This window comes from Myxocyprinus asiaticus, chromosome 41 (assembly GCF_019703515.2).
Source record: "Myxocyprinus asiaticus isolate MX2 ecotype Aquarium Trade chromosome 41, UBuf_Myxa_2, whole genome shotgun sequence".
Taxonomy (NCBI): Eukaryota; Metazoa; Chordata; class Actinopteri; order Cypriniformes; family Catostomidae; genus Myxocyprinus; species Myxocyprinus asiaticus.
The window spans coordinates 6,030,401-6,055,873 of record NC_059384.1 but is presented as its reverse complement, the minus strand read 5'-3'; the positions used below and the strand labels follow the sequence as shown (position 1 = coordinate 6,055,873).

Below are 25,473 nucleotides of genomic sequence, written 5' to 3'. Positions count from 1 at the left end.
CACAAGGGTTAACATTCCAGTATTTGAGTAACCTTAAAAGATTTGTTTAGTTTGTTCTCTCAGCTTTCCATTACAGTAGTCAGTCGCACTGAGCGACTCACTGGTCTCAGAACGTCCCTTCCGTTTCTCCAACAGCGGTTCAGAGCCACTCACGGGCATTTAAAACTGATCCCAGATCAGCACTGTCCTGCGAACCGTTGCCCTTCCCAGAAGTGACGACAGGAACAAAACACAGCAGCAGCATTAGCGAAACCCAACACAACCCTGCGAGCATAAACCTCGATGACAAAACTCACATCTCATTTCCATACACCCAAGCCAACATGTTCTTAAAGATGGGCTACTTGTAAAACTCTTCAAGCTCATTCGGGGTGGATTTGTAAGTTTTATGGGATTTAAAAATAAAGGCCCGTGTTTGGAGTGATGAGCGTTAGCCTGTTAGCACGACAGCTTCAACCTCTTACTGACAGAAACCTTCACATTTCAGCCCAAAACAACCTCATTTTCGGCTGTAATGCAGATAATGGACTAAAGAGAGCTCAGGTAAGGATGCTCGGTATGAAAATGGCTTCATACACTGTAGGATGTTGCGGTTTAAGATCACATATATTGGTCAATTTGAGACAGTTTTGGCCAATAATGCGGATTTCAGACTTAAGCAAAATGTAATGTATACAAAAGCAGTTATATGTTGTTGAATGAGGAGTTTAGTGGAGGTTTTGGTGGGTTAGATTTAATGTAATGTGATATTCATTTGGTCTGATATCTTGGTAATGGTGTGACAGATATCTGGACATGGTGTCACCCTCCCTAAAGAGTGGTCAGTGCCTATTAAACACCAATACAAAGACTTACAGGCTTCAGGATTTCCTGACAATACTTTAGTAAAGGCATATTTTAGGAAACAGGCTGTTTTAGATCGTATTATCACCCACAGGGTAAGGTTTCCACGGCTCACCCAAGAGGAAAGCCATCAGTCAGTTTAAACATAATAAGTTATGATCATCATAACTTGTTGATCACATTATTTTCGATGATCACAAGTTTGTTTACTCTGTTCAGCATGTTCACGCCTCATTAAATAGCATTAGTTACCCATGTGGTCCACACATAGCCTAGGCAAACACAAACCACGTGTTATTCCTGGTACACATGCCTAATTCTTTGTATCTGTAGTAACTGTAACAGTTGTTACAATGTGTCCTATTAAAGTTGTAGATTTGTTCATGGGGCATTGGGAAACAAGGGGTCTTTTAGCTTTATTGATAGTGTTTACCCACAGACAACAACATGACTCAGCCTGAAAAATTTCCAGAGTTGGGCCACATGGTCATGCAGATCTATGTGACATTTTGCAGTTTAAACCACATTATAGAAGCACAAACAACCCAAGAGCTTTTCATAATCTTTACGTAATAATCTGACAAGGTTTCTTTTATGTCAAGTCTAGAATGAGGTCCCTGATCACTGTGATTAGCCAGTTAGCCACATGGCACTGGATTTTCCTGCTTGTTATCTAATGAAACAGTTATGTAGGACTAGATAAGTCTTGTAGGTTGCGTGTGCTTGTACAGAGCCCTTTATAGGACATTTGGGTGGTGGGTGTAACCAGTTAAACATTTTAATCTTTAGTGTTCATGGAAAGATTTTCTCTACAAATGTCTATATATAAAGTTACATAACGCATATGTGCATTCATTGAGAATAATATTTTATTTTCATTTAGTCTTTTGACACTAATGACAAGTTCTTAACTTGAATAGCCTGCATTAGTCTCTGTTTCTTAACTTTTGTGTTTTTGTCTGTGTGTTTGTGTTTTTTGCCTAGACAGCCATAATTGACTAGATGAACAAATCAAGCAGGAGGGAGATTCAGTGGAGAATTCAACATGAAGTTGTATGTGTTTCAAGTCAACAACGGAAGCACATTGACGTTTGACACTGAACTTGCTGTCCAAACGTAAGATCTTGAGTTTCCCTTGAGAGTTTAACATATTTTGGATGATTTGAATGCCTTTTAAGTAAAGAAAAAAACAACATGTACATTTTTATGGTCTTATTTGTTTCCACAATGTTTTATGGAAAGAATGTGGATGCATATAGTGTGAATACGTTTGATGACAGTATTTATATCGTCATGAATTATTACATTGTTTTGACATCTTGACATCATTTGAATGAGTTTTGCTTAACATTTGCTTGTGTTTCTGATATGATAAAGTTTATGAAAGAGGAATACTTTTTTATTTTGCATTTTTTTTGTTTGTAAGCCAATGTATATGCTTGTATTATACTGTTTTATGATGTATGTTTTTACTCGGGTTTTAAGTAGGATATTTGTATTCCTGTTTTATATATTTTAATTGTAATAACTGCCCAGGAACTACAGTTGAAAATTAACTAAACTGGCACATTTACAGAAATGTTTATTGATGAGTACTGTCCCTGTAAATCTATATTGAATAAAGTAATAATTAGGGTGCTGGAATAATTAAGGTGCATATTTATTTGTCATATATATAAGGTGTAAATCTTGGTAATTAATATATGTTTAATTCAATTTTAGCGAGATGAAACTTTGAATTCATTGCCTCTATTGTTGCCTGATTTATTTTACTGTACAGCCCCAAATCAGATGTTTTCTGCTTTGTGTTCTTTATAGTGTTTTGGACCTTAAACATGCCATTCAGGCCAAATATAAGATTGCAATCCAGCACCAGGTGCTGGTGGTCAATGGAGGGGAGTGTATGGTGGCAGAGAGGCGTGTGTGCAGCTACAGTGCTGGAACGGTGAGTAACAGGCGAAATTACTCCAAAACAACACACCCAAAGTATAGCACCTTAAGCTTTTCAATGCATGCAAATAATTAGTTTAATCAAAAGCTGAATAATCATTGCTATAGACTTTGCATTACAATTTGTTGCTACTTGGGGCATTATAAAGACTGCAGTGTAAACAGCTAAATGGCTTTGAGTGTGACTCCAGTCGAATTTTAGAGCTGAAACGATTTACTTTAAATATTTGAATATTACATGTCACTTTGAATGCGTGATCATTTTTTAATCACCTTGAAATATTGAGGATCTTGAAGTGGAAAATTAAATTGGTTGAAGCCTAAAGTTTGATGTAACAAGCGATATTTGTCTCTTGCTGCCTCAGGACACAAACCCGATCTTCTTGTTCAACAAAGAGATGATCCTGTGTGACCGAGCTCCAACCATCCCCAAAACAACCTTCTCCATAGAAAATGAAATGGAGCTGAAGGTGGAGGAGTCGCTCATGATGCCTGCTGTCTTTCACACTGTCTCCTCTCGCACTCATCTGGCTGAGGTACTGTTTTTTTTCTGTTCTGACCTAATGATCAACCTCTGTCCTCCTGGAATTACCCTGTATTACCTGTCTATACTTATCCATTTTCTGTTTTATCAATAAAGTTATTTAAAGACACTTTTAGTCTTAAAATGACTTTTAGTCCATGTCTGTTGGGTTATGAAGTCATTTACACTCACTAAGCACTTTTTTAGTAACACCTGTACACCTGCTTATTCATGCGATTATCTATTCAGCCAATTGTGTGGCAGCAGTGCAATGCATAAAATCATTCAGATAGCGGACGGAAACAGCTTGTAGATGAGAGAGGTCAACAGAGAATAACCAGACTGGTTCGAGCTGACAGAAAGGCTACGGTAACTTGAATAACCACTCTGTACAATTGTAGTGAGCAGAATAGCATCTCAGAATGCACAACATGTCGATCGTTGAGGCGGATGGGCTACGACAGCAGAAGACCACGTCGGGCACTTTATTAGAACCATAGTGTTCCTAATAAAGTGCTCAGTGAGTGTATATGCCGATGCACTCATTAAAGTTGACTAAATAACTTTGCAGATATACGTCTTTCTCTTCTGTGAAAATGGACCAAAATATTGATGATTTATCTTGCACTAGACAGATTTTAGACCAATCATATGCTCCCTTGAATGAGAATGTCCCCCCTGCCAACGTTTACTGCTGTGGGAACGATCCCTTCGATATGTCCCGCCCAAACTTCCTGTTTGAATAGGCATCTACAGTGGAAAGAAAAGTCACTTACAGTTAAAGTCAGAAGTTTACAAACACTTAGGTTAAAGTCATTAAACCTAATTTTTTAACCAATCCACAGATTACATATTAGCAAACTATAGTTTTGGCAAGTCATTTAGGACATGTAATTTGTGCATGACATGATTAATTTTTCCAAAAATTATTTACAGACAGATTGTTTCACTTTTAATTGACTATATCACAATTCCAGTGGATCAAAAATTTACATACACTAAGTTAACTGTGCCTTTAAACAGCTTGGAAAATTCCAGAAAATGATGTCAAGCCTTTAGGCAATTAGCTACTGATAGACTAATTGGAGTCAATTGGAGGTGTACCTGTGGATTTATTTTAAGACCTACCTTCAAACTCAGTGCCTCTTTGCTTGACATCATGGGAAAATCAAAAGAAATCAGCCAAGACCTCAGAAAAATAACTGTCGACCTCCACAAGTCTGGTTCATCCTTGGGAGCAATTTTCAAACGCCTGAAGGTACCACATTCATCTGTACAAACAACAGTATGCAAGTATAAACACCATGGGACCACGCAGCCATCATACCGCTCAGGAAGGAGACGCTTTCTGTCTTCTAGAGATGAACGTAGTTTGGTGCGAAAAGTGCAAATCAATCCCAGAACAACAGCAAAGGACCTTGTGAAGATGCTGGAGGAAACAGGTTGACAAGTATCTATATCCACAGTAAAACAAGTCCTATATCAACATAACCTGAAAGGCTGCTCAGCCAGGAAGAAGTCAATGCTCCAAAACAGCCATACAAAAGCCGGACTACAGTTTGCAAGTGCACATGGGGACAAAGATCTTACTTTTTGGAGAAATGTCCTCTGATGAAACAAAAATGTTACTGTTTGGCCATAATTACCATTGTTATGTTTGGAGGAAAAATGGTGAGGCTTGCAAGCCGAAGAACACCATCCCAACCTTGAAGCATGGGGGTAGCAGCATCATGTTGTGGGGGTGCTTTGTGCAGGAGGGACTGGTGCACTTCACAAAATAGATGGAATCATGAGGAAGGAAAATTACGTGGATATATTGAAGCAACATCTCAAGACATCAGTCAGAAAGTTAAAGCTCGGTCGCAAATGGGTCTTCCAAATGGACAATGACCCCAAGCATACCTCCAAATCTGTGGCAAAATAGCTTAAGGACAACAAAGTCAAGGTATTGGAGTGGCCATCACAAAGCCCTGACCTCAATCCGATAGAAAATTTGTGGGCAGAACTGAAAAAGTGTGTGCGAGCAATCAGGCCTACAAACCTGACTCAGTTACACCAGTTCTGTCTGGAGGAATGGGCCAAAATTCCAGCAACTTATTGTGAGAAGCTTGTGGGAGGCTACTCAAAATGTTTGACCCTAGTTATACAATTTAAAGGCAATGCTACCAAATACTAACAAAGTGTATGTAAACTTCTGACCAACTGGGAATGTGATGAAAGAAATAAAAGCTGAAATCATTCTCTCAACAATTATTCTGACATTTCACATTCTTAAAGTAGTGTTCCTAACTGACCTAAGACAGGGAATGTTTTCTACGATTAAATGTCAGGCATTGTGAAAATCTGAGTTTAAATGTTTTTCGCCAAGGTGTATGTAAACTTCTGAATTCAACTGTAGATTTGTGATGTACAGAAACACTAGTAACATTATTGTACTGGAATGACCATATTTACATTTAGTGTCACTTTGGGGGGGGGAGAAAAAAAAAAACCCTGCCAGGACCATACATGCAAATTAAAGTGTAAGTAACAAAGGCCTTTTTGTAAATGACAAAGGCCTGGATGGAAGTGTTTTATATGAGGTCTGATGTTGTGCCTTTTTTTTAGGAAATGTTTGAGGTTGCCAAGAAGCTGTGCTCATTCTGTGAGCGTCTGGTCCATGATGAACACCTTCAGCACCAAGGATGGGCAGCCATCATGGCTAACCTGGACGATTGCACCCTCTGCTATCAAAAACTCCTCTTGAAATTCGACACTGCTTACACAAATTACCAACATGATTTTGAAGACATCAAATTTAAACTTACTAAGTATGCAACTCTTTACTGGACAGTGACATCTTTGAAGACCCAATGAATTTAAAATAAGAGCTTGTGCTGTATGTATATTATCTTGGTTTAAGGCCATCTATATGCCTGTGTAGCCCTAAACAATGACAAAATAAACTTTTACAGGGATGCAAACTACTCCCCTTTCAGCTACAGTCACCTTTTCTGAAGCTAATTTGTCCAAATTCTTTGGTGAAATTTTCAAAATTTCCTTTTCAAAATCACTTGAAAGGGTTACTTTAAGCTGGAACACTTAAAAAAAGCTTTAAATACAACAAAAAAATCAACAGAAACTATACATCAGGAACATCTGCTATGACTTTCTCTCCTTTTTCACTGCTCATGAGTTTGCATTGCTGCTTTTAGCAGATATATGCTTTTAAAATATAGCTGCTTAAATATGTCTAAAAAATATGTCTTTCTCCTTCGGGAAAATAGACCAAAAATATTCATGACTTTATCTCCTGCTCAGGGGCATATACAATTTTTTGTCCAATAAAATGCCTCTTCGTGAAATAAAATGAACCAAAATGAAAATTCTTCAAACTACTTCATTGGATCTTCAAGTTCATTATATAGATTGTTTAGAGCTTGAATCAGATATTCTGAAATTTGAGGCGTGTACATCGCTGATTCTAATTCATTCAACAATTTATCTTGCAGACTTGGTACAGCTGTCTCAGTCATGGCGAAGATCCCGCTGCTGGAATGTTTGACTCGGCATAGCTACAGAGAATGCTTGGAGAAATCAAGCTCCCCACACCCAAGAACCACTGATGAAGAGGACGATAATGAGGAAGATGTAGGAGAAACATCCTCCCAGTCTGCTGTCCTCTGCCCCACCGACGCCCAGAAGAATCGAAATTCGCCTTCGCCAATATTTGCATCAGGAGAAGCGTCGTCGCAGGCGTCTTCCTCTCCTCAGGACAGACTGAAGGGCAGCTGTAGTCTAAAAGCAGCTTTACAGGAAGAGGAGTCATCTCCGGAGAAGGGAGCCACGCCCTCGTTCAATGTCACGCTGTTGGATTGGATCAACGTTCAGGACAGACCTAATGATGTAGAGTCGGTAGTAAGAAAGTGTTTTGACTCAATCAACAGGGTGAGTAATACATCAATCATATTGGGAGTGATTGTTTTCATTGTTAAATGAGGTGTAAACAGTCTATGTAAGCCGCACCCATAATGTAAACCGTGTTGCTCTTTCGTTGTATTTGATGCTAACAAATACAAATGTAAACTGATTTGTAACTAAATAAAGACCATCAACATAGTACCAGCAACAAGTACATGGAGATTTTGATATACCATTCATACTGCAATAGATATATTTTTTAGGGTGCAAATAAAGGTAGATGCCGTTAACACCCCAGTGCAAATAGTGGAAAATATTATTTGCACCCCAACCCTGGTACAAATATTGGTAAATGCTTTTTGCATCGTGGTGCAAATAATAGCAGATACTATTTGCACCCCTAATTAAATACTAACATACAGAATTACTGCAGTGTGTTTTTTGTGTTTATTTAGAGTCCCACAGACACAACACCAACCCCTAACCCTAACCTTCCCTTACAAAAATTAATCATGGTTTTACTACAGTAACCATAGTATTTTTTGGATTTTCTTCCCTTTTTCTCCCCAAATTGGAATGCCCAATGCACTTTAAATCCTTGTGGTGGCGTAGTGGCTTGCCTCAATCTGGGTGGCGGAGGACGAAACTCAGTTGCCTCTGCGTCTGAGACCGTCAACCCGCACATCTTATCACGTGGCTTGTTGTGCGCGTTACCGTGGAGACATAGCGTGTGTGGAGGCTTCATGCCATCCCCCGCGACATCCACGCACAACTCCCCACGCACACCACCGAGAGTGAACCACATTATAGCGACCACGAGGAGGTTACCCCATGTGACTCTACCGTCCCTAGCAACTGGGCCAATTTGGTTGCTTAGGAGACCTGGCTGAAGTCACTCAGCACGCCCTGGGATTCGAACTCGTGAACTTCAGGGGTGGTAGTCAGCATCTTTACTCTCTGAGCTACCCAGGCCCTGCCCCATGGTATTTTGTAATAAAATCATAGTAACCACAAAATTAAACATGGTTATTATATAAACACCATATTACTGTAGTATCACCATTGTTAATTGCATCAAATCTATGATGTCAAAAACATGGTTACGACAATATTACTATAGTAAAACTACCTTAATATTAATTTTTATTTATTATTATAATAGAGTTTTTAAGTAGTATTAAAGTAGTAGTAAAAATGATTAAAGTAGGATAAAAATTATTAAGTAGTATTAAAGAAAATATTAAGAGAGGAGACAGGAAACAGAATGGGAACAAGAGTGCGACAAACTCTGAATCGAACCCAGGTCGAAAAGACGCACTCTCACCGGCATTACACTTCAAGCAACTGAAGCGAGACACACAATACAGTTTGTTGTAAATTTCTCTGTTTCCAATAGGCTATTGGGGTGCAAATAGCCATGCTGTGTGGCAGGTGGGTGCACAAGGTATTTACACCTGGGTGCAAATAGTCACTTCGTTTATTTTAATGGTTATTAGTGGGCTCAGGACTGCTTTATATTATTTGCACGAGAGAGTGACTAAGAAATTTTATGAAATATATGAAAATACTGAACGTGATGTGTTCTGAAAAAGGGAAGGACTTGTTATTAAGGGGTGTAATGCGAAGTACAGTTTAGTTCCGTACTGGAACAATGTTTCAACTTGCTGTATTAACATAGAATTTTCACAGCACACCCATTACTTTACATATTTTATCTTCCACAATCACTAAGATTGTTGTTTTTTTACATTTATAGCTTGATCCCCGAATTATCCAACCATTTCTATCCGAATGCCGTGAGACGATTACCAAATTGGATAATCAGAACATGAAGGCTATCAAAGGTCTTGAAGACAGATTGTATGCACTTGACCAAATGATTGCAAGCTGTAAAAAGTTGGTCAATGAACAGAAGGAACTTGCTCAGGTAAGCATCAGTTAAAAATGACAGTGATGTGTGCAAACTCTTGAATTTTCAGGAGGCTATAGGCTACTACTCCTTTATGTTCCTCTAGGGATTTCTTGCCAATCAGAAGAGGGCTGAAAACCTGAAGGACACCTCAGTGCTGCCTGACCTGTGTCTGAGTCATGCCAACCAGCTAATGATCATGCTGACCAATCACAGGAAGCTACTAGACATCAAGCAGAAGTGTACCACTGCCAAACAGGAGCTCGCCAACAACCTTCAAGTTCGTCTCAAGTAAGAGCCACAGAAACTCCTTTTTTCTCAGAGGACAATGTTGTTAATTATGGAAAAATTAAAAAACTGATTAACTTAGGCTTTAAATTTGGCTTTTTCAATTTAGTGTATCAATACTCAGCTTATTACCAGTTTATAGCTGTTAATAACTAATATAATACATACTATAGTGGAATTAAGTTACTATCAGTGATCCAGAAAGATCTCACAAACTAAGTGAACTTCTTTGAAAAAAGCAAACAAAAGTGTCAGCATTTACAATAGCTGAAATGTATCCTAACCGCACTATTGTGTCTACTCCATCAGATGGTGCTGCTACGTGATGCTTCACGCTGATCAGGATGGAGAGAAGCTGCAAGCTTTGCTGAGGCTGCTAACGGAGCTACTGGAGCGGGTGCGGGTTGTGGAAGCACTCAGCACTGTGCCACAAATGTATTGTCTCGCCGTAGTGGAGGTGGTCAGACGCAAAATGTTCATAGGACACTACAGACAAGTGAGTATTAGCTGCTTTAGTTCATTGTTAATATGAAACTGTGGAAAGGATCTTAAGTGCACATTTTGCTGTAAAAATAATAGTCTTGTGGCAATACTTTTGAAACAGTGAGTGTTTAAACGTTTACGGATTGGCCCCCATTGTAAGTGCTTCATTGTAAAGAAAAGGAGTAGTAAGTAAAAATGTATTTTTTTGTTAATCAGTATTACGCCACAAATGCTGTCGATTGAGCTTAACTTGTACTGAACCCAGAATATTCCTTTTAAATTGTGGTGCCCTCATGAAATAAATGATATAGAAACAAATACTTTGAATGTGTGAAATTGCAGACCATTACCATGGACTGTTTACTATAAGACTACTAGCTTGTACACAATTAACTTAAATTTAACTCTCACAATCTTTCTTCATGTCTAATTATTATTGTTTCTTTAAAAGTGACAGTGCTAGCTTTGAATTCTTTGTTAATCGTTTTCATTCAGTGGGCCAATGCTCTTGTCAAAGATGGGAAAAACCTCTATGAGGCCGAAAAAGTGAAAAGGGAAAGCTTTGGAAAGCTCTTCAGTAAGTCCATTTATGTAATAGTACTTCAATACCTTCTGAGCCCACATAGATTCCCTGATAGTTTGAGAAGTTTGTTTTGAAAGCACTACTTTAATTTATTTTTTAGGGAAATCGTTCCTCAGAAATCGGTTGTTTCGAGGACTGGATTCATGGCCATCGTCTTCATTTTGTGTGAGTATTTGTCTTTAATCATTCAAATTGCAAACTCACCTTAACGGTCCTTATCAAGATATTTTAGCATTATTTAGCATTTCTCCTTTATTTTTGCGTTTAGACCAGAAAGCCTCGAAAGTTTGACTTTGAGCTTCCAGATATTTCCCTGAGTAATCTACAGTATCTCAAGACCTGTTGTCCTTCCGAGGTTCAACCTTACCTCAGGTGAAGTGCATCAGCTCAAGTCACAATACCTATGTTTCTACCATCAAACCTCAGAACCAAATGCTTTTTTGTTTATGTCATGTTCCTGAAACTGCATTTTTATGTCTGTTCTTGGGGCAAATGCTTACAATATAGTTTGTATATTTAGCTATATATTATAGCTGGAACATTTAATGATCACTGCTTAATACTGAGGGTGTTTAAAAAATAAAGGACATTGATGAATTATGTCTGTGTTCCTCATCAGGGTCCCGACACTGTGTGACTTTGAGCCTCTCAACCATCATGTTAAGGTTCTCCATCAACTGGTTCAGGCTGCTCAGAGTATGGATGAGATGTCACAAACTATAACAGACCTATTAAATGAACAAAAGGTGTTCTGCATTCACATTCATTCATATTTTGTTGATTGTTGCTGTTCAATGCTTTGGATGAAACACAACATGTTAGAAATATCAAAATCATTGCGAGTGGTGGTAGCCCAATGGGTAAAGCTCTGGACTAGAGCCCGCAGACGTGGTTATTTTGGGTCTGGTACAGATTTCGATATTTATGTGGGAAGAATAACACATTTACAGTATTGGTTTTCATGAATGTTTTGCATTAAACAGTTTCTTCAAGCTGTTTTCCTGTCATAAATTTAGATTACTGACACAATCATAGCTATATTTCCACTTGCAGTCCTTGTTTCTGCATTGGACTGCCTTAGACTGTCGTTCTGCTTCATGAAGGCACACAGAGACAGTCCACTTCATGAAGGCACACAGAGACAGTCCTACAGCAGGCAACAACCTGATACAGCCTGATACATACTCCGTTAATCCATGCAAATTAGACTATAAGTGTTAATTTGATTTAATTGTAATTATCATGTAGAGGACTTACACAGTGTGAAATACTGAGAATGCACCTTGTATTCTGTCAGTCAACAACTGTGCTGGTCTAATTTGACTTGGATAGCAATGTGATTTGCCATCTAATTTGTTATATTGGCCTTGTAGGTTTCCTGTAGCCAGAGTGCTCAGAGATCTATCGTATTAACTCCCAGTTCTGAAAGCACATCAGAAATCACCTCTACCTCCAACAAAATGTTGTCCACTCTTAGTCTAAAAGCACCGGACTGCCAACCCCTGAACATTCCAGGTCCCTTGGAGGACCTGTCACCGGACAGCATAGATGCCCAGACCTTTGACTTTGAAACCATTGCGCACCCCAACATGGATCCTGTGTTACAGCAGGGCTCTTTGGACTTGGACTCATTGGCCGAAAGTCCAGAGTCTGACTTTATGTCAGCAGTTAATGAGTTTGTTATTGAGGAAAATTTGAGGTCACCTAATCCTATCAGTGATCCCACAAGCCCAGAGATGATGGTGGAGTCTCTTTACTCTTCTGTCATAAACGCAATCGATAGCAAGCGGATCCAGGACACTACTACACTCGAGAAGGAAAATTCAAAGATTGCGGCACTCAAGCTGTCAGCAGACAGGTACCGTTCCACTGCCGAAGAGTCCCAGAAGAACTTGAGGAAAGTCAAAGAAGACCTTTACCACTTTCGAGGTCTTGTTTTGAAGGAGCAACAAGACTTTGGATTTGCCCTGAAAACAATGACCACTGAGGTCCGAAATATTCTCAACAGTATCCGATATTGTCACGAGGAGGAACTAAGAGAAACTCAGCAAACCAATCTCCAGACTTTGAAGGATGGTCACGAAAAACAGATACAAACACTCATGGAAGAGCTGGAGTGCAATCGAAAAATTGTCAGAGATGTTCAGAGGGCCATGCTGGACCTTGAGGGACTTGTAGAGCACAAGGAGAAGGAAATATCCCAGCTGGAGTGTGAGAGGGAACGTACAATGCAAGATAAGAATCTTCACAAACAGACCATGCAGGACCTTGAGGAGAAGATCATGAAGCAAAGTGAGCAGCTGAAAGCTGCTTTGCTGTCCAAGGATGAACTCGCAGGGCAACTGGAGAACCTTCACTTTGAGATTGAGCGTAGCCAACAGAAAATCAAACAAGAGATGGAGAACTCGGAGAAAACACACCTTCAAGAACTGGAGGCACGGTTGAGACAACAACACGAAGCAGAGCTGGCATCTGTCAGACTGGAAAAACAAAGTGCGCTTGACGACCTTGCCCAGGAGAACCTGGTAAAGCTAAAAGAATTGATTGATTCCCATTCGGCCGAGCTCAAGGAACGTGAAGGCCGCTTGAAAGACTTGGAGGCCCGTGTCACGGAACTTGTGGATGCTCGCTGCAAACTAGAAGTTGAGTTGGCTCTTAAGGACGCAGAGACAGAGGACATGAGATTGCAGTATGAGGAGGCCAAAAGCTCCCAAGAGGAAGTGTTGAAAGCGGAGCTTACTACCCAAACAGCCACTCTACAGACACAGATAGACACATTGAGCCAGCAACTTCAGGAGAAAAATGAAGAGTACGAGGTGGGCCTGACCGAGCTAAGAGCACTCATGAGGTTGGAGAAGGACCACTGCATTTCCGAGCTCGTAGATCGGCATGAAGAGGAGAGCACCTTGCTTCGCCATGAGTTTTCAACGCTCAAACAAAAGTCACAAGATGCTGAGAAAAACTGGGAGGAACGAGTCCAGAAGATACAGCATGATTACAAGGACCAGCTTTTTGCTTTACAGACGGCGAGGGAGGATGAGCAGAGAGCTTACCAAGAGAAAGAACGAGATCTAAGGACTGTTATTGGTGACCTGCAGGCGGAAAATGCTCTTTTGTCGGAAAGACTAAATCAGGAAAGGACCGAAGCCCTACAGAGGGTGGAGGAGGAGAAGGAGGCGGCACTACAAGAGGCCTTAAGAGACTTTAAACTCCAAAAAGAGGAACTTGGGACAAGACTGTTTGGAAAAATTGAACTACTTGAAAATCAGCTCAAAGACAGACAATCCACTGACATGTAAGTGTAATCCAAAGCTTCCCTTTTTTTCCAAAAAGGTGCAAGTTGCTAGCTTAGTACTGTGTCTTAACAACATAATTTGAACGCTCCCATTGGAAGAGCCTGTTTCAGTACTTTCTGTTTTTCAGATTTTTGTCGTGCTGCACAGCTACCACATTTTTAATACCACCGCTTCTAACAATAGTAACATGTAAAATGATTTCACTATTGTAACCCATGCAAAGTCAATTACTTTGCCCATGGATTGCCCTTGAAAATATTGTAGGGTTTTATTTTCATTGGATTTCACAGATGATTGGTCCTATGGTAGGTGAACATTCATAGGTGATGTACAGCTTAAATGCTTCCAGTGCAGACTAAAAGGTCGTTCACACTGAATACGTTTTTGCATCTGCGCTGTTTTTAAATAGTTTTTCTATGTAAACATGCGCTAGATATTTTGACTTGCGCTGCATCTCGCTGTTTTTTTTTTTTTTAGAGTCTCGTACAGGGGCGCTGTATTTTTAGATGCCATTTAAAGTAAAAAGATCTTCAACTTTCAAAAACACATCTCGAGACACTTGGGTTTTGTTGTATTGTTTGTGCTGCATATTGCGCTGCATACTAGAGTGTGTTTGGTCTGGAAGTTATGCTATGAGATGCTACCAGCCATTCCATATAAAAAGCATGTTGTTTGATCCATTTTTAAAGCATACAGTTTAATAGAAAATAGCTACTAAAATACACAATGCTTAGTTTTAATGCTTGTTAATGCAGTCATTAAAACACAATGTAGCTTGCACATTTGTGCAGGTGTCTTTGGTAAAGAAGTATCTGCCAATGGTGTGAATGAAATGACACTGGAACACAACGCTGTTCTAGTCCATTTAAATTAAAGCTTTTACCTTTTTCCTAATTTTACTGTTAATTAAAACCAGAAAGCTACAGTAACGCACGAACATGCTACATGCATTGACTTACTCGTTGTGATTTAATTCACTTGTATGAATAATTAGCACATCAAAAATAACCAACAAAAACAGTTTCATTAAAACCTTTAAGTAGAAAATAGCATGAAATTCGATAACCTTGTTACTTCCGCCAGTAAAAATAGGAATTCATTAAAAACAGAAAACAGGTTTGTGTTCAAGTAAAATTGGAAGTTTTTAGAGTATTTTTTCTTCTATTAACTTATGTTGCATTTACACATTTAAATGATTAAGATTTCTTGAGATCTCTCCAAAATGTGGGACACAAAGTAAAAAAATAAATAAAAATGAAAAAAAAAAAAGGTTAAAGAAGGCAATTCTCATTTACCAACAAAAAAACACTTTAAAGCACTTTAAAACTTTAAATGATCCTGTTTCACTCAAAGATCAGATTATGGGAGTAAAATATGTTTCTTTTCACATTTCTCGTTGACTTTAACCCCAGGATGCTTTAGGGGAACTGTATCTGTAATAAGAAAACTATATTGTTTTGAAAAAATGCTTCAGCTTAATATTATAATTAGTAATTAGCAGTAGTAATTGGTGAAAAGGCAGGTTGATGATCTGAATGCTAAGATACATTTTCACATGTTCTTCTGTGTTTCAGAGTGGCAGCTCCTGTAGAGCAGACAGAGGCTAGTGTGGAGTCCGGCGCTGGTTCGCCGCTGGAGAGTGGCCAATGGTCAGAGGAGAGGGCATCCCTCTTGGCCAAGCTTGAGCTCTTGGAACGCATAAAGAATGAGGAGATGCAGAACTTGAAGACCTCGCTCATTGCTGAACAGCAGGTCAGGACTATAGGCTAATTTGACCAGTTTTGTCATTGGCTCCCTTTGAATTGCCAAGACACAGTGACGAGTTAACAAACTGCAATTGAAAAGTGAAATCAGCTACTGACAAAACTATTTTTACAACTAAGAATGGACTATTTCAGTAGATTTTTTTTTGGTTTGAGATTATAGTTTTGTATGTTTTAATCTTAGTTTCCTTCAAATGGAAAATGCAGTGTTTTTTTTTGTTTGTTTTTTATAGTTCACCAACAAGTAGTCTTTCACGTCTAGCACGATTTAAGATGCACATTTTAGCATCAAACCATGTGTCTTTGACTTTGTTTTTTGGTTAAAAGTTTTGCAATTAGTCCTGAGGCTGAAAGTTTTAAGTTCAAGTGTTGAATAAAAAGGTATTTTTGATCTAATAATGTCTTTGACTTTAATTAAATACCCATTTACCTGAAAGTAACCCATTTTAATGTCCTGTTCAACTTCAGACGAACTTCAACACAGTTCTGACACGAGAGAAACTAAAGAAAGAGCAAATCATTAATGATCTTACCGAGAAGCTCAACAATGTGATGCAGCAACAAGAGAAAGATAAAGGTATAGAAGTTTTTAGCAACATTTCTTTTTTGTCTTTCTTTTTTTGTTTGTTGTTGTTGTGAAAAACAGTTTTTATTATCAGTGTCACTCCAGTAATTATTTTACAACCAATACTTTTAGTAGGTTGTGGTATTTATTAGAGTTGTCACAAGAACAAATTTTCCGAGGTCTATACCAATACCAGTGACATTTTACGATACTCTATACCAGTTCTGATACCAGTAATATCTAATATGCCTTTGAAATATTGGTAACACTTTACAATAAGGTTCCATTTGTTAACATTAGTTAACAACATTAGTTAACATGAACTAACAATGAACAATTGTATTTTTATTAACTGACATTAACAAAGATTAATAAATGATGTGTTGTTTGTTCATGATACCTAATGCATTAACTAATGTTAATGAATGGAACATTATTGTAAAGTATTACTGAAGTATTTATATAAATGACAATTTTACAAAATTAACAAATAATTAAAAAAAAATGACATGTAGCCTTCAAGTATTTCTGAATTAGGTAAGCTTTTCCAGTAATTATTTAAGTAAACAGTCAGTAATAAAGAACAAAGAAATGAATTAAGAGCAGTGAGTGGTTTTTACTACCTATGCGTTAGATTGACTAGTACTGTGGCTTATTTTAGTATAGTATATATAATATATATTTTATTTTCAATTTTTAACATTTTATATAAAACAAAGAGTACAAAGATAAAAAAAGGAAATCCAGAAAGGGCTTCCACACTTTGAAATCGCCCATGTATGTTGGGCTCAAGAGAACATATCTCTTCCATTTGTATAACTTGAAGCATTTCGTTTAGCCAAATTCTGAAGCAAGGAGTATCCGAAGATTTTCAGTTTAAGAGTATTAGCTTTTTTGCAAGGATCATTCCCAACATTAAAGATTGTTGTTGAGTGCCTGGGAGAGTATTCAACATATTGGAACATCCCAAAATTGCCAGACTATGATCAAGTTTAACATCGTTTTGAAAACCTTTGAAAAAAAAAAAAAAAAAAAAATCCAATATGCTACTCCAAAAATTATGTAGTTCAGGACAAAACCAAAACAAATGCGATAGAGAACCCTCTACATCTGTCACACATTGGAGAAACAGAAGTACCGGTGCTTTTGACATCCCTGCTAGAGGATTATCATTTATTTTTTTGTTCTGTTGGTTAAACTCAAGGCCTGATCGAGACGCTCTCTGAGGATCGCGCCAGCATCCTTCAGGAGAAGAAACAGCTGGAGGAGGAGCTCAACCGTCTGCGAAACACCGTCCTAGTCTCTTCAACTTTCTTTCCACCCAATCCCGTCCCTGTCGCTGCAGAAACCCTTGGCGCCTGTGGCCCCACCAATGCAGAAGCCCTCTCGCCGTCCATCCCTGACCCGGAGAGGCTGGCGTCCCTGGCTGCGTTCAGGGATGAGGAGAGGGTGGAGTCAGCTGTGGAGGCCAGCATGATGACATTCCAGTAAGCGTCCATGATGAAGTACACAGATAAACGTCACTGTAATGCATAAAATGTAACATGATGCATCATTAGGGTTTTGTGTTATGAACGTTGTGGCATTCTGTTTTGGCATTTCTGATTCAGAGGATATATTCACACTAGAGCTAAAAAAAAGTTTTTTCGACTTACAAACCCCACATTTAACTGCCAACTAACAAATAATTAAACATTTAGTAACAAATTCTCTTTGTAAAAGCAGCATGCTAAGTATATGTCAGTTTATTGTGGCTATAAGAAAGTGTATTAAAGTACTTTTGAAATTATCACATTTTTATACTAACAATAAAACAAGCTGTCTTGGGGCCTGGGTAGCTCAGCGAGTATTGACGCTGACTACCACCCCTGGAATCGCGAGTTTGAAACCAGGGTGTGCTGAGTGACTCCAGCCAGGTCTCCAAATCAACCAAATTGGCCCGGTTGCTAGGGAGGGTAGAGTCACATGGGGTAACCTCTTCGTGGTAGCTATAATGTGGTTCCCGCTCTCAGTGGGGCGCGTGGTGAGTTGTGCGTGGATGCTGCGGAGAATAGCGTGAAGCCTCCGCGCGTGCTATGTCTCCGCGGTAATGCGCTCAACAAGCCACGTGATAAGATGCGTGGATTGACTGTCTCAGACGCAGAGGCATCAGAGATTCGTCCTCCGCCACCCGGATTGAGGTGAGTCACTACGCCACCACGGGGACTTATAGCGCATTGGGAACTGGGCATTCCAAATTGGCGAGAAAAGGAGAGAGAGAAAAAAAAACAAGCTTAATTTTTTTTTTTTTTTTTGGGATTAGTTTTTTTTTTTACATTTAGATTAGATTAATTTCTTAATTGTCATTGTTGCATGAACAACGAAATTTCATGTGACAATCCTAAAAGCAGCTCTAAGTAAAAGACAAATTTATAAAACACAGTAGATAAGAATAGAAAAAATATATAAAAGATTATATATAAGAATATTACAAAATATATATAAAAACTATATGAAAATAATGTAAGATTTACTACATAAGACAGAGCTAACAATACATTTGATTTCACAGCACAGTTGAGCATTTTGGATTTGTAGCAGCAAATCAGAATTTTTACTGGGACAATTAGTTAGACAGTGTAAAAGTTTTAGAATGAATTCAATGAAAGAAAAAGTAGATTTTTATTATTTCCAAAAATACACATACCCACCACCTTAAATTGACATTACATGTGAACAACTCAGACTTCGGTTTCTTTTTCTCAATTCATCTAACAGTAAAATAAACTTTGTAGTGCCCTGTTTCATAAGTTTTATACCAATAATAGTTTATTGATCAGAATTAGCGTTTATAACTTTTGAAGACTTTTATATGACAGCAGCCATATCACCCTGTAGCTCAAGACTGGTTGCCTACTGAAGCTAAGCAGGGCAGAGCCTGGTCAGTACCTGGATGGGAGACCTCCTGGGAAAACTAAGGTTGCTGCTGGAAGAGGTATTAGGGAGTCTAGCAGGGGGTGCTCACCCTACAGACTGTGTAGGTCCTAATGCCCCATTATAGTGATGGGGACACTATACTGTAAAAAGGCACCGTCCTTCGGATGAGACGTTAACCTAAATCTGTGGTCATTAAAAATCCCAGGACACTTCTCGAAAAGAGTAGGGGTGTTACGCCGGTGTCCTGGCCAAATTCCCCCCATTGGCCCTTCTCAATCATGGCCTCCTAATAATCCCTATCCACTAATTGGCTCTATCACTCCACTCTCTCCTCTCCACCAATAGCTGGTGTGTGGTGAGCATACTGGTGCACAATGGCTGCCGTCGCATCATCCAGGTGGATGCTGCACACTGGTGGTGGCTGAGGAGAGTCCCCTGTTCACAGTAAAAGTGCTATTGAAGTGATGGTGGCGTAGTGGGCTAAAGCACATAACTGGTAATCAGAAGGTTGTCGGTTCGATTCCCACAGCCACCACCATTGTGTCCTTGAGCAAGGCACTTAACTCCAGGTTGCTCCAGGGGGATTGTCCCTGTAATAAGTGCACTGTAAGTCGCTTTGGATAAAAGCGTCTGCCAAATGCATAAATGTAACATTCATTCATTCATATGGACCAGTTCTACTCATAGGTGCAATTATAAACAACCAGGAGTAGTGGTTGACCAAAATGGGTTTTTCAATGGCCGATAGTGATCTAGAGAGTCAAGTAGCTGATATAATATCAAGTGTGGTTATCGACTAATGCTGCCTATTTTAAAATTGTTTTATTTTAAACAAATGTCACAATTAATCAGCTAGGCTGAGATATCGTTCCATCACTAAAGGAGAACCAAATGATTGTGAGTAATTTTTAGATGTTTCCAGAGCTTTTGAGAAACAAGCCCACAATGATTAACACCCCATGGAAGATAATCGTGACCAAACTGAGAACCTGTGCAAGAATATATGATTGAAATTACTCAGACAGATAGACAGCAGCAAGACAATAAAGAGCTTTGTATGATTAAAAGAGTTGTTTTGTAACCAATGCGGATAAGACAGGACAGCAGTGTAGATCAGACAGAAGAGGAGAGATGAGCCGAGCACTTGCTGTAGGTGAGAGCTCTTAGAGCAGAGATGTCTTTAATTAGCAAGAAATGTTTAGTGCTTTTTAAAGCAAAAGTAAAAATATATCAGTCCTCAAAAGTGGCCAATACTGTAAATGGAGCGCTCAATAATATTTTCGACTGTGGGAAAATGGTAGTGTGCTCTTTTGTTGAGTCCGTGAATGATCTGCATAGTTTGTGACATTTATTTTGCATATTTTGTTGCAGTGACACTATGCTATCTGAAGAGAAACAGCGCATACTGATTTTGGAAAGGGTAAATCACTTTCATGGACGAACTTTGATGTTTTTGTATATCATGTGTTTTTATTAAATTTTTTGGGACATTATTATCTGTAATAATTTTGTATTGTGTTCCAGACCTTACATATGAAGGAAGAAGAGAACAAAAGACTTAGTCAAAGACTGGTAAATATAAATATGGTATATTGTTTGTGTGTTTATGTGCTTGTTTACACATTTCGGTGCTTGTTTTGGCTTTTTTAAATATTGCATCAAAATATGTTAATTGTTTGTGAACATTATTAAACAGCATTCGAATTGATCGCTAATGTTAGTGCCCCTTTTGCTTGTTCTCAATTTATAAACGACCACTTGAACAAGTGAAGCAGTACCATTAGTGATGGTTAATAGAACAATACACAATTAATGCAGGTCAGCAATAGGCACAGGAAGGTAGAATGTGTCAGTGTTGTGTTGAAAATGCATTAAAAAGACTTAAGTGTCTTAATACTCAAATAAATATCTTTGTATGTAATCTATAAGCAATATACAAGTAGTGTTCATGTAGTTATTTTGGTATTAGCGTATAGTTAGCAGTTTTAGGCAATCACGACCACATTGTTATTGCTGTACGGAAATGACAAATCACTCATTATCAGTACTTAATTGAAACATGAGACTCTTTTATATAATTTAATTACATTTCCCCTGGGACTATTTCCGCAAATAGGTTTAATCTCTTTATTAAAAATTACAATCCTCGTCTTAATGGGGTGAGACTTAGAGGAACGCGTCTTCTGAGATGTGTTGCTCACACTGTTGTGTGTGTCCCTACAACTTGGTGGAGATTCATGAGCTGAAATTCTGTATTCTGGACAAACTGCTCTGAAATCTGTCAGTGTAATTGTCTTTCAGCTCATTTCGAAATTGCCTGAAATTAAATGGAAATGACTACAAACATGCTTTAAATAAAATCCCAAAGACCTCATATAGTATCTCAATGCATACAATTAAATGGGCTGTACTTAAACTTCCTGCCACTAGATGGCAGACATATCACATTTGTATTAAGTACAAACCTCTCTCCTGTAAGCACAGAAGCATATATTTGATGCAAGAATATTACATGTAGCAAACACAGTGGATTTTTCTGCAATATATTGAATTCAGTTTTGTCTTAAGATGGTTGAAGAGTTTTTTCAAACACCATAACTCAAACATTTGCAAGTGTAAAAATAAATAGAACCGTATAACTTTTTTTTTTAAACAGATGTCACAAAGTATGTCATCCGTGTCATCAAGGCATACTGAAAAAATCGCCATCCGAGAGTAAGCATCCTTGCATATTAACGTTAATGATCTAATCTGCTATTTTTCCAAATTGTATTGTTTCAAAGCCCTTTTTCTCTAGTTTTCAGGTGGGCGACTTAGTTCTAATCATTCTGGATGAGAGGCACGATAATTACGTTCTCTTCACTGTTGGTCCCATCCTGTATTTCCTGCATTCAGAGTCACTAATTGCACTGGACCTCAAACCAGGTCAGTCACACACACACACACACACACACACACACACAGGTTTATTTTTATACACTTTTTCTTGCTTCAAAATAATAGTTTTGCATGTACCATGTTCTGTAGTTAATCTTGTGCAAAGGACAGATTACATTTTTTAATTATTTAATTAGAGGTAACAAAGAGGTATTATTATCATTACAGGCTGGAATAGGGCTGGGCGATATGTCTTAAAATTATGTCTCGATATTTTTCAGCCTATTGACGATATTCGATATATATCTTGATAATTATATATTTGCTCTAAAATGGCTCAAAGGTGTTTTTTTTGTTTGTTTTTTTTAATCAGAGGAACCATCGTTTAAACCAAACAGCCATTGTAGCCAAGTAGATTAAATATTTTAAAGACATTAAATAATCTAATAAATAGTTTTTCTTTAAATAAACACAAGGGAGAATGAAATTCAATCATTTTCATTGATATGCCCTTTATATTTATGTTTCATACACAATGATACATAGTAGCTTAATAAAAAGTATTATTTACCTTCAAATGTTTTTACTGTGCAAAGCTACTTCACTGACTTATTTGTGAAACCCCAGTTGACCATTGCATAATACTAAATTATTACTGTGTTGATTATTATAATATAATGCTGAATTATCATTATTAGTCTGATTATTAGATTTACGTTATACAAAAGATATATTTCTGTTACTTCGTCTTCACCTGGGGGCTTTTATTTTGACACCGAATGTGCTGTCGTATTTAAACTTCACAAGGAGCTTTTTATTGTGACACAGAAATGGCAATGTGTTTTTGACAGTTTACAATGTTCCGCATTTCCTGAGACGCTGTAATCTCCTCCTTTTCTGTTATTCTGTGCCATATTTGTAGATTTGTATAATAACTTGTAACTGTTACTAATGTTTGGAATTGCACGAATACTTGAACCTGCATTACTTTGATTTCACAATGCACTTGAATTGATCTGAGAGCGCCACCATGCACGTGCACACAGATCAGTGCATCATCAGTTTGTTCTGAATCACACACAGACCATGTTTATCTGTCTTTAAATCACAGCCTTTTCTGGATTAATAATCACATATGACCAACTTACCATTTTGATATTATTTTGTTTAATTGTGCAGCCCTTAAAGGATCATGAAAATAGTTAACTGATGCGCTCTTTATGAAACTTAATGGCCAAATGAAAGCACATTAAAATAATTGCGATATTCATGATATTGGTCAATTTGACATCGTCAGCAACATTATCTTGATTATATCGTCCAGCCCTAAGCTGGAATGATTTTTCAGAATTTTTGCAGTTGTGAATTTGTTTTAGATTACATAGATAATGACATAAATAGAAGAAGTGTTTGACTTCTGATAAAGTGTTTAGAAGTAGTATTTTGTACAGTAAAAACAATGTTATATTTTGTCACAACAATTTCAATTCTTTAGCTACAGGAGCCACACGGCGGCCTTGGGTCCTAGGAAAAGTAATGGAGAAGGAATATTGCCAAGCCAAAAAGGTACACGGTATTATTGAATTATTTTATTGTATTAATACAATTATACATGCTGTCAGTTCAGTGTTTTTCATATTTTTTATTATTTTAATTTATTTTACTTTTAAAACAATTCTTACAAAAAATGTATGATGATAATTTACATTGAAACTTTAAATGTAAGTTTAATTTGGACTTGACTGGTGAATCATTCATGGACTTCTTGAACTCTCATAATATAAAATCCTAGACAGTTGTGCCTGAAATGTTCTGTTTTCTGTTTATGATCACTTTTTTGTATCAAGGGTGCCATGTGTGGTACCCATATCAAAACAATTGGGGTTAGGGTTACCCTAACCTAAGCTTACCTAACCCTAACCCTAATTAAAAATTTAAGATACTCATTATCAATCCAGATAGACAAGTTCTTTCTTTGCAGACTTTATGCTCATGAAGAAGAGTGCATGATTAAACATTGTGGACTAAATTGTTTTCTTCTTAGGGTAGATTTTGGGTAGAAAACAATGCATGTTTATAGCTATTAATCATTACTGCAGGCAGTTAAATAACAATAACTTATTAATTCATATTTTGTGTGATATCCTAAAACATAGCTTTGAACTGTCTCTCTTTTGTTATTATCTCCAGGCCCAAAACCGCTTCAAAGTTCCTCTCGGCACCAAATTCTACAGAGTAAAAGCCGTGCCATGGAATAAGAAAGTGTAATCTTGTAAAATTGTCATATTGTAATGAGCTCACTGTTTTTATTGTTTTTTGTTTTTTAAAGCGATCTCACTTATCATCAATCGTTTTGTCAATATCATAAGACAAAACCATTTCTCCCCTAATTTTTTTTTTTTTTTTTTTGCCTCTGTTGCAACTCATTTTATCTAATTTTTTTATATGCAGAGGATTTGTATATGTGTGGACCAAATGATAATAACTTTATTGGGGCATTGACCCGTGTATGATGGCTCCAAAGCCATTACAAGAAGTCTGTAAAATGAACAAAATGTATTTGGATGTTACATATTAGTTCATTATCAATATTATGGTTGACATAAAAAACACTATCACGTTCATCTTAATTACTTCAGAAGGATATGAAAATATACATTTATTGTACAGAGTCATGGCATGCATATAGCTATATTTTATTTGATCATTTATTGGTCTGGATATGCGTTGTAGTTGGAGGTATCAGTAAAAAACTGTTGATTGTTACTCACAGCACAGTATGATCCACCTGTTTATTATGACATACATTTGGATGGCCTGGCAGATGACAGGCTTTGCAATCCTTCAAATGCACTTTCAAAAAAAAAAAAAAGAAAAAAAAAGAATGATGCTTTAGTTGATTCAAAAGGGAGGTGCTTGTACTGCGAAGACAAGCGTCAAAGAAAAACAGCACATATCTTCCCTTTGTTGTAGGATGAGAGATAGAACGTAATATTTCATGTTTGTGAATGTGTGTCTTTATTGCATTAAACAATGACATTGTATATTATTCATCAAATCACACCGGTAACAAAAAAATGACTGTATTGTAAAAGGATTTAGAGTTTTCAAAACAATAAAGGTTTGAGCCCAAACTCCTCACAGTTGATTGCATTACCCACAGTTCAATGTTAGATTTATTCTGCAGTCCTTTTTGAAAAATGCACTTCGGGAAATGTTTGCTTGTGTAAATTATATAAAACAATATACTTTTAAGAGTGGCAAACTTTATTTTGCTTATAGTTCTTTCATTTACTGCTGGAAGTCCTGACAAGTATATTGCAAAAAGTGCAAACCAGAAGGTTTTTCTTTGTTGATCTGACATCAAACCATAATAAAGCTTTGAACTTGGTACTTAATGTTATGTATGTACACCATGGGTGTTGGATACCTATTCCTGGATGTTTGTAAAGATTTGACCATTTCCTATTGACATCAATTCTCCCTGTGCCAGTAGTTGAACATAATAATATAGTTTGGTAACACTTTATTTTAGGGAGCAGAAATTAGACAGTATTTAAGGTGTGGTAAGCAATTA

At 37.6% G+C, this 25,473-nt stretch overlaps 1 protein-coding gene across 2 annotated transcripts; it reads left to right on the top strand.

Moving 5' to 3' along the window:
- Nucleotides 1-215: 215 nt before the first annotated feature.
- Nucleotides 216-25,039, top strand: LOC127432157 (RB1-inducible coiled-coil protein 1-like). Of its 2 annotated transcripts, none has more exons than XM_051683009.1 (23): nt 216-543; nt 1,832-1,959; nt 2,662-2,788; nt 3,159-3,329; nt 5,924-6,126; nt 6,808-7,243; nt 8,973-9,143; nt 9,232-9,416; nt 9,723-9,909; nt 10,392-10,473; nt 10,580-10,644; nt 10,748-10,851; nt 11,099-11,225; nt 11,853-13,774; nt 15,350-15,527; nt 16,007-16,115; nt 17,308-17,590; nt 20,391-20,439; nt 20,544-20,591; nt 21,676-21,734; nt 21,817-21,944; nt 23,392-23,462; nt 24,087-25,039. In XM_051683009.1, exons 2-23 carry the CDS (start codon nt 1,889-1,891, stop codon nt 24,162-24,164), a joined length of 4,854 nt encoding a protein of 1,617 aa, XP_051538969.1. In that variant the 5' UTR covers nt 216-543; nt 1,832-1,888; the 3' UTR covers nt 24,165-25,039. The 2 variants fall into 2 exon arrangements, with proteins under 2 accessions (XP_051538969.1, XP_051538968.1); XM_051683008.1 differs by having other exon boundaries at nt 1,828-1,959.
- Nucleotides 25,040-25,473: the final 434 nt, after the last annotated feature.

What these genes read in the sequence shown, in the direction of transcription:
- LOC127432157 (XM_051683009.1), top strand. Translation starts at nt 1,889, where the DNA reads ATGAAGTTGTATGTGTTTCAAGTCAACAACGGAAGCACATTGACGTTT. An exon ending in GTTTTGACTCAATCAACAGG is followed by an intron (nt 7,244 to 8,972) that starts GTGAGTAATACA and finishes TTACATTTATAG; the next exon opens with CTTGATCCCCGAATTATCCA. An exon ending in GCAACAAGAGAAAGATAAAG is followed by an intron (nt 16,116 to 17,307) that starts GTATAGAAGTTT and finishes GTTAAACTCAAG; the next exon opens with GCCTGATCGAGACGCTCTCT.